At 37.5% G+C, this 10,253-nt stretch overlaps 1 protein-coding gene across 1 annotated transcript; it reads right to left on the bottom strand.

The window, feature by feature from the left end:
• Window positions 1-329: 329 nt before the first annotated feature.
• LOC118846890 (olfactory receptor 10R2-like) lies at window positions 330-9,493 on the bottom strand. The gene is made up of 3 exons (XM_036755572.1): window positions 9,442-9,493; window positions 5,437-5,457; window positions 330-1,330 (listed from the first exon to the last, which is right to left on the bottom strand). Exons 1-3 carry the CDS (start codon window positions 9,491-9,493, stop codon window positions 330-332), a joined length of 1,074 nt encoding a protein of 357 aa, XP_036611467.1.
• Window positions 9,494-10,253: the final 760 nt, after the last annotated feature.

Here is a 10,253-nt window from a genome sequence, read left to right on the forward strand (position 1 = left end):
TCATAAACAATTCATATTTCCTTATTGTTTTCATATTGCATATAGTGAATTTTTACACCAAGAAATGTAACTCCTGCTGAAAATCTGTTATTTTAGCTGACTGATATGATTTATTATTTTATTATTATGTTGTATATATTTAAAATCTTAATATAAAAATATTCACCTGTTTGGCTAAGTAGATTGGTAAAAATTATCAGAATTTTTTTTAAATCTCTACCCAAGTTTAAAAGGTATTCATCCCTGGGAGAAGCATTAAACTCCCATCTCTGTCAAAACAAGGAATACCTCTAGTACAACTATTTGTCCATAATTGTGAGAGTTTCAAATTATATGGTTTTAAGGGGAAATCTTCCCCAGCTGATCACTTTCCGGATGGCTATTTGGACATCTTTGTTCCTTAGGCTATAAACCATGGGATTCAACAAGGGAGTGATAATGGTATAGCTCACTGTCACTAGTTGGTCTTTACTTGATGTGATCTTGGAGGGCCTTAGGTAAACAAAGGATGCACATCCATAGTGGACTACAACCACTGTGAGGTGGGAGGCACAGGTGGAAAAGGCCTTCCGCTTCCCCTCAGCAGATGGAATCTTTAAGATGGTACTAACAATGAAACCATAGGAGATGCAGATGAAGGTGAGAGGGAAAACAAGCACCAGGACACCACAGATGAATATGACAAACTCATTAATATAAGAATCACCACAAGCAAGGTGAATAACAGGTGAAATGTCACAGAAGTAGTGTTCAACCTTGTTGGAGTTGCAGAAGGGTAGAACGAAGACCAAGGTTGTGCCTATCAATGAAATTAGGAAGCCACTCACACCACAAGTGGCTGCTAACAATCTGCAGACCCTCCAGTTCATGAGGATTGGGTAGCGCAAAGGGTGGCAGATGGCAGCATAACGGTCATAACCCATTACACCAAGCAGCAGGCAATTGGTTACACCAAAGCCAAGGAAGAAGAACATCTGGACAGCACAACTGGTGAAGGAAATGGTCCTGAGCACAGAGAACAAGTTGATAAGCATCTTGGGCAGGACAACAAATGTATAACAGGTTTCAGAGACAGAGAGGACTCCTAGGAAAAAGTACATGGGGATGTGAAGACTGTGCTCCAGGCAGATGACAGTGACAATCGTGATATTCCCACTGAGGATGACTAGGTAGAGACAAAGGAAGATAGGAAAAAGCACAAGCTGCTTTTCTTGGAGATTGGAGAAGCCTAGCAACAGGAATTCAGTGATCGTTGTTAGGTTCTCTGGAGGAAGTTGTTCCCAGGGAATGATCTGCAGTGAGGAGTGAGGGAAGAAAAGGATGCTCAATTCTGTAGACTAATGAAACTGAAGGCCTTTATTATGAATTTTATAGATAATTGTCTGTGCTCTGGCTTATTTTAATGACTACTTAAGGATAAGGAAGAAGAGGAGAAGGAAGTCAGATTTCCTAGAAACAGGGACTCTAGCTGCAATATACATACAACATCAGAAATACAAGATGGTGAAACATCAATAAATAGCTGTTCTCTGAAAAAGGTATGGACATTTTAAGGTACTTCAAATGCAATAGGAGCCAATAATGTAATATGACAATCAAAAAAACCAACTCAATCTTAGATGTATTAAAAGTAGAAGAGGATTCAGAATGAGAGACTTTTTAGTTCTAGGAGCTTTATTCTTCCTGATCAGACTTCATCTGGAATTTAGGGTTTAACTCTTGGTGTCATATATTGGAAAGGACAGGAACAACATGGAGAGTGTCCAAAGAACAACTAGAGTGACCTGGAGAAGGGACTGGAGAACATTGCATATAAAGATCACCCAAGGAAACTGAGGAGATTAAGGGAAGTATTGGCCAATGTCTTCAAACATTTGAGGTGATGCATTTGGAAAGGATCTTAGAGTACATCAAGTCCAGCCTCCCTCCAAATTTAGGAAGCCTATCTACATTCTACCGAAGGCAGCTCATGGCACAGTTGAAAGTGTAGTCAAGAACTAGAGTTCAAATCTAGTCTCAGATACTTACTAGCTTTGCAACTCTGGTCAAGTCACTTAACTTTTCTTTACCTCAGATTCTTCAACTATAAAATCAGGATAATAATAGTATCTACCTTGTGGAGTTGTGAGGATGAAATGAGATATTTGTGGAGAGTACTTAGTGTGGCACCTGGCATACAGCAGGTGCTATATAAATGCTTATTCCCTTCCTCCTTCCTTAAGTGTCACTTAAGGTCACATAGTCTTTCCTTGGAGATGGCTAGTGATATCCTTTCCTCTATCCACATCACTTATTCCAGCATCGGCATCTTGATTCCATAGGTAAAGCTGATCTAATTGTCTATTCTGTTTTTCATTTTATTATTTCTTTTACCTGTGACTCATTTTATCATATATGTATATATATATACATTTATACATAACTTTGAAAAGTTTAAAGAGCTGTATAAACACTACTTATTATTACTTTTATAATTGTTATTATTATTAATTATTCTATTGCTCTAAAAAGTTGGTGGTTTGATGATATATATAGTTGTATGATTCAGGAATGACTCCTATATCATTAACAAATCATTTCCTGTCTGTTAAAGCATTTTCCTTTTTGTTCACCATATTCATAGTCTTTTGATTCATTTTTCACAGGAAATATTTATGATGCATAGGCCTTAGGATTTTTTTGATCTGTGCATCTTTGGCCACCATCATTACTCATTTTCCAACATATTTTTTAATGTTCTTCCCAATGTTAACCTTTGCTTTGAAGTCAATGAATATCAAAGCATGTGTTTATTTAACAAGTTTATCGAATTCTTTGAGACATTTCTCTATTTGGGGAGGGAGTGAGGCAATTGATTGGGGGAGGGTTAAATCTGACTGATGAGCTAAGAATGTTTTTTCTTATATTTTCAATACATTAATATGTTATCATAAAATGTAAGAATCATTTTTAGCTGAGAGCCATACCAAAAAATGGCAGTGGGTGGAATTTGGTAGTACAAACCAAACTTTACTGACCTGGTCTAATTTTTTATACATTGCAATGAATTTTGGTGCATAAGAAAAAGAAAGAATGGAGCCAAGATGTTTGAATAGAGGCAGTAACCCAACAGAACTCTGCCAACATTCCCCTCCAAATAAATTTAGAATAATGCCTCGAATAAAATTTTGGAATGGCAAAGTCAACAAAAGGTCATGGTGAGACATTTCCCAGTCTAAGACAAATTAGGAAGGTGGCATCTAGACATCATATTTCAAGAAATTATCATGGAAAACTGCCCTGATATCCTAGAACCAGAGAACAAAATAGAATTGAAAGAATCCCCTGATCACTTCCTGAAAGAGAGCCCAAAATGAAAACTCCCAGGAATACCATAGCAAAATTCCAGAGCACTCACATCAAGGAGAAAATATTGCAAGAAGTCAGAAAGTAAGCATTCAAATATCATGGAGCCACAGTCAGGATCACACAAGATTTAGCAGTTTCCACATTAAAGGAGGGGAGAACTTTGAATATGACATTCCAAAAGGCAAAGGATCTAGGATTACAAGCAGGAATGACCTATTCAGCAAAATTGAATATGTTCCTTCAGATGGGAAATGAATATTTAATGAAATAGAGGACTTTCAAGCATTTCTGATTAAAATACCAGAGCTGAATATAAAAACTAACATTCAAACACAACACTCAAATGAAGCATAGAAAGGTGAACATGAAAGAGAAATCATGAGGGATTCAATAAGGTTAAACTGTTTACATTCCAATATGGGAAGATGGTACATGTGACTCCTAAGAACTTTATCATCATTAAGGCAGTTGGGAGGAGTCTACATAGACAGAGAGCATTGATGTGTGATTATGTTGTGATGATCTCAAAAAATAAATGAAAGGGTAAGAAAGGGGTATGCACTGGGACAAGGGGGAAGGGAGACATAGAACGGGAAAAATTTTCTCACATAAAAGAGGCACTCAAGGAAGATCTTTTACTGTGGAGGGGAAAACTGTGGAGCTATGCTTGAACTTCACTCTCATCAGAATTGATTCAAAGAGGGAAGAATATATTATACAAACACAGTTGGTTATAGAAATCTATCTTATCCAATAGGGATAGAACAGAGGAAGGGGGAAAGAAAAGGGGGGATGATGATAAAAGAGAGGGAGCATTAAGGAAGGCAGTGATCAGATTAAAAACAAACTTTTGAGGAGGAACAGGGTAAAAGGGAGAGAGAAGGATAAACAGAAGAAATTAGGATAGATGAAAATACATAGCTAGTAATCATATCTGTGAGTGTGAATAGGAGGAACTCACCCATAAAACAGAATCAGATAGCAGAGTGGATTAGAAACTAGAATATGTTGTTTACAAGAGACACATTCATGGAGTTAAAATAAGAGGCTGAAGCAGAATCAATTATGCTTCAGCTCAAGTAAAAATGCAGGGGTAGCAATGATGATCTCAGATACAGCAAAAGTAAAAATAGACCTAGTTAAAAGAGATAATCAGGGAAACTACATTTTGCCATACATGAAGTATAGCAAAAAAAAAAAAATACAGCAAGTTTCTTTGAAAAAGGTCTCAAATATGTAAAGAACTGCATCGAAATTTTAAAAAAAAAAAAGAGCCATTCCCCAATTGACAAATGGCCAAAGGATATGGATGGGCAGTTTTCGAAAGAAGAGATCAAAGCTATTTATAGTCATATGAAAAAACGCTCCAAGTCACTATTACTTAGAGAAATGCAAATTAAAACAACTTTGAGGTACCACCTCACACCTTTCAGAAATGACAAATGCTGGAGGGGATGAGGGAAAATAGGTAAACTAATAAACTGTTTGTGAAGTTGTGAACTAGTCCAACCATTCTGGAGAAGCTCTTTTTGTGGTGGAAAAAAATATTGGAAGCTGAGGGGATGCCCATCAGGTCAGGAATGGCTGAAAAAAAATAGTGATATATGATTGTGATGGAATAGTAGTATGTTATAAGAAATGACAAAGAGAATGGTTTCAGAAAAACCCGGGAATACCTCTATGAAGTGATGCAAAGCGAAGTGAGCAGAACCAGAAGATCATTGTATGCAGCTGTGAAAGACTTAGTTACTAATTGATACAATGATTCAAGAAAATTGCAAAGGACTTGTGATAAGAAATGTCCTCCACATCCAGAGAGAGAACCAATGAAATCTAGTGCAAAATGAAGTATACTTTTCTCTCTTAATTTTTCTTGATTTTTTTATTGGCATGGCTAATATGGAAATATGTTTTGCATTATTCCCCATACATAATTGATGCCCTATTCCTTGCCTTCTCAGTGAGTTGGGGGAAAAATGGGAAGGATGGAATTTAGAACTCAAAATTTTCAAGAGAATGTTAAAAACAACTAAATAATATTTTTAAAAAGATAATAAAAGTGAAAAAAAATGTACACAATGAAAATACCTGCAACCTGCCCTATTTCAGCTAAGGGCCAATGAAAAAAGATAGAAAATAAAAGGGCTGTTACAATAGCCTTCTAATTAGTCTCTCTCTCTCACGTGCCTCCCTAGTCCAGGCTATCCTCCTCATATCTGCCAAAAAAGATTTTCCTAGAGCATAGATTTGACCATCTCAGCCCCCTCCCCCTTCTCAATAAACTGCTATGGCTCCTTATCTCTTCTAAGCTAAAATAGAAAATCCTCAATTGACATTTAAGGCCCTTACAGCCTGACTCTTTCTTTCTTTACCTCTCTAGTACTCTCATACTTCACTCTCTATACCCTCCAGTGATACTTATTACTTTACATCCTACCTTCCCTCTCTCATCATCATGCAACTTCAAAGACTATTGGCCAAGCCGGGAGTGATCTGCTCCTCATCTCCACTTTGTAACTTCTTTCAAGGCAGGAGGGCTTTCTCAAGTCCCCATGCACTTGCAGCTTCTCATCTTCAAAAATTTCTTTCCTTATACCCTGTATGTATCTTATACACACTCATTCATTCATTCATTCATTCATCTATCTAGTTAGCTATTTTGTGTATTTATTTATTTATACTGTGTATTCTTTTTTAGTATATAAACTTGAGGGTAAGAACAGTTTTTTTCTTGTATTTTGATCTTTCTTTTTATCCCCAGAGATTATAACAATACCTGGCATTGTGTAAACACTTCATATATGTTTGTTGATTCATTGAATGACTGTTTGATTGAAATAGGATTGTTTGGGGTCTAATGTCTTATTTCCATCTCTGATCATCATGAAGTCACTACTAATTAGTTACCTGGTTTTGAATTTATGGCTTTATTTAAAGAACATCAAACTTTTGGCATATGAGTATCTTGGAAGAGACTTTAAAACAAATCTTCCTGTTGTCAGAATTTCAGTAGGTCTAGGCAAGCTCTCAGAAAATTATGAAAATCAATCTTCCCTCTTCAATGTTTTCACCTTATAAGCTACACACACACACACACACACACACACACACACACACACACACACACACACACTATGAATCCCCCAATCCCTTCTAAAAATCAAAGAATCTGGGAAGCTAGGGGCCACAGTGGATAGAAGACCATTTCTGGAATCAGATGGATCTCTGGCCTCAGACACTTACAAGACATGTGACCCTGGGCAAGGCACTTGTCCCCAATTGCCTCCAACAAATCAAATCACGGTTGGAAGAGACTTTGGAGATCACCTGCAACAACCCCATAAATCCCCACTGCTTTCATCTTCAACAAATGATCATACCAACCTCAGCTTGAACACCCAGTGTCAATGGACTCACTCCCTCACAAAGCAATCCTCCTATATTTAGAAAATTCTGTTGGAAGGAAAATCTTCCTTATAATGAACTGAAAACTATCTTTCAGGAATTTTTCTCTTTGGGTCTTAATTCTGCCTTCAAGTTCCATGTAGAAGAAATCTAATCTGTCTTCCACTTGGAAGGTTTCAAATACTTCAAGACTGACATCATTTCCATCTAAATGTTTATGTCCTACATCTATTTTGGCTTTGATCCATCTATACCACCAAGCCAGGTTGACTTCTTAGTATGCTGAAGTACAATAGGGCAGTAGAAAGAGAGAAAGTTGGTCATTAAGTCAAAAGGCCAGAGCTCAAGCCCCAACTCATTTCATCATTTACAGGTTCGTGAGACCTTGTACAAGTCCTAAGGCTTTCTGAACCTCAGTTTCCTCATTTGTAAAATAAGTAAATAAAATTTATACTACAAATACCAGATTATTTTAATTTGTTTCATGAAACATAGAATACTGAGTTGGAGAGGATTTATAGAATGTACCTAGTCCTTTTGCATCTGAAGAAGAAAATGTTATGTGATACCTCTTTCACAAAACAATCAAGCATCTGTTTGAAGACATCCTCCAAGGAAGAGTACACCCTCACCCAAGACAGCACATTCAAATTCTGAAGAACTCAAATAGTAGGGAGGTTTGCCTTGTATCAAAACTAAATAAGCTTTCCTGCAAATTCCATTCCCTGGTCTCAGTTAATGCCCTCTTGGACAAACCGTAACAATATTAATCCATCTTCCATGTAATAGCCCTTTAAATATTTAAAGATAGTTATCAGGTCGCAATATAAGTCAAGTTAACTATTTATTAAATATCTACTATGTGCAACAAGTAATTACCATGTGACATGGTTTCCAAAGCCCTCAATCTCTAGACATGCTACAGCCTGTCACTAAAAAAAAAACACTTTGGTAAATTTACTTATTTTTAAGCATTAAGGACCATCTCTCCTAAGGACTCAATATGCTACTTCTCAGTCCATTATCTTTCTAAATATGACCTTTGTTTCATGCCAGTTCCTTCTTCCTGTGATGCCTCCATCCTCCTTTCCATTTATGAACCTATATCCCCTTCCTCCTAGTTCAAATTTCACCTTCTCCATGAAACCTTCCTTGACCTTCTAATAAGTGATTTCTCCCTCCTATAGATACATATAACCTCTTGGGGTTTTTTGTTTTCATTTTTTTATAAATAAAAGAAATTTTTAAAAAATATTTGTAATAATGACCAACTATGAAAGTAAGCTACTCTGATTAATAAAAATGATTCAAGACAATTCTGAAGGAAGAAGAGAATATTTATATAACAATTTAAGGTTTGTAAAGTGCTTTTACATTATATTATGCTTTTATATTATCTCATTTGATCCTCACAACATCCCTAGGAGCAATTATTTTCCCCATGTTACAGATAAGGAAACTGAGTCTGAATAAAGTTAAGTGATTTTTCTAGGGTCCCAAAGCTAATAAGTGTCTAAGGTAGGATTAGAACTCAGATTCCAGGCTCTACATTCTATCCACTGTGTCATTTAGCTGCCTTTATATCACTTCCAATGTAGTACTTTGTATATGGGTCTCTGTGCATCTAAATAGCCCATAAGGTCCATAAGGGCAAGTAATATGTCTTATATACGTGTATCCTCAATGGCTGAGAGAGTACTTGGCATTAAGTGGATTTCCAAAAAAATTTGTTGGATGAATAAATGAATGTTTGCTAGTTTAACTCTAGGTTCAAATCCTACCATCTCTCCTTACTAAATACATGAGCTCTGGAAGCCTCAGGTTCTATATTACATGTACTATAATGAGGAATACATGATCTCTAATGTCAATTCACATCTGAATCCTATGACACTTTGCCTTGCTGTCTAGTCCCCAGGCTAATGACTCTAGAGTAGATGGGAGAGAAGTCAGGGCTCCCTCTCCCAGGACTGCTGTTTTGTAAATGTGCCACCTGATATTTTACAGAAATATCCTGTCTCTTCAAAAAGAGAGCAGACTTCCCAAGGACAGAGATGAGAGCTTCTATATCTGCTGTTATCTTCTAACCCAATTCCTATACTAAATTGTAAGAATAATTTATACTTAAGTAGCACTTTGAAGTTTTTAGACAGGACTTTCAAATCCATCATCTCAGTTTGTTGTTTCAACAATCCGATAAAGGTGGTATTAGAATTCTTTTCTAGGTATTAGTTGGACTAAGTGGCTGCTGCATTCCCTTCCAACTCTAAAATTATTTGATTCCATCTTTCTATAATTCTGTGATGTCCATTTTAAAGATAAAGTAACTGAGGTGGCCCAGAGAGAGTGAGTGACTTGCTAATGATTAGACTCCTGGTAAGTGATAGAGTCAGTACAGAAACATGAGTTTTCTCAATCCTAGTCCCAGATTCTCTCTATTCTATCCAAGGCCCCGGGAACAAAGCTGCTTATTCAGTAAATATAATCTCCCTAGGTTCTGAGATTAGGGAGGGTACAGTCCATTTTGCTGATGACTGAAAGCCCCAGTGGGTGATTACTGGCAAATGGGCTAATCTAACAAGTACCCCCAAGACCTTCCTTAGCCCACTGGGCCCCCTTACCTTATCACAGCTCTGGTTCTTTATCCCTGATGTTGGTGCCATGGTAAAATCATATGCAGAGTAAGACAGGAAGGTGAGATCCAAGGAGAGAAAGTTTTTCTAGATGGGAACAGAGTCATGTTATAAACGCAATCTTCACTAATTCTTTCCCTTTTGTATCTACCTTGGGGTCCTGTGACTTCTCTGTGGCTTTTGAATGCAATGGGGCAAGGGATATGGGATGCCATTAGTGGACACTTCAGGTCAGGGGCTAGGAGGAAGCATCTCCATTCAAATCAACCTAGGATGGCTAGAAGAAGGATGCAGATTTGGGGAGGGAGAAAAGATGGGGGAGAGAGGCATGTGGGGGAGAGAAGTGCAGACCTGAGACAGAGAGACTTTTGTATACAGAAATGAAGGTGGTGTAAGTATACAGGTAGTTTGGAAGAAAGGGTGTTGTGAGAGGGGGTGATGAAAAAGAGGTTAATAAAGCAACTTACCTAAAAGATGAAAGGAGAGACTGAGACAAAGGAAGGAAAAAAGACACAGTATCCTCTGGGTCCAGAAGACGTTCAAAGAGTGGCACAGTGTCAGGGTTGACTTGGTCCCTAGCCAACCTCTGTGACCTCTTCAACAGCAGTATTGCCATTCTTAACCTTTCTGCTTTCCCCCCAACTTGGCTCCATAATTTTCCATAATGCTCATTTGCTCCCGCCTCCCCTTGCCAACCCTCCAGCTTCCTTTAAGCACTTTATGCTTGTCTCCCCCACTCGTCATTTTATAATGGTCTCCTCTTATTTGCCCAATGACTATGGAAAAGCAGAGTACAACTCAGAGAAAACTTGAGGCCAACCCTAAAATGAACAGACCAGTGCTCAGAGTAAGTGTTGCTGTCCTGCT

This window comes from Trichosurus vulpecula, chromosome 4, assembly GCF_011100635.1.
Source record: "Trichosurus vulpecula isolate mTriVul1 chromosome 4, mTriVul1.pri, whole genome shotgun sequence".
NCBI lineage: Eukaryota > Metazoa > Chordata > Mammalia > Diprotodontia > Phalangeridae > Trichosurus > Trichosurus vulpecula.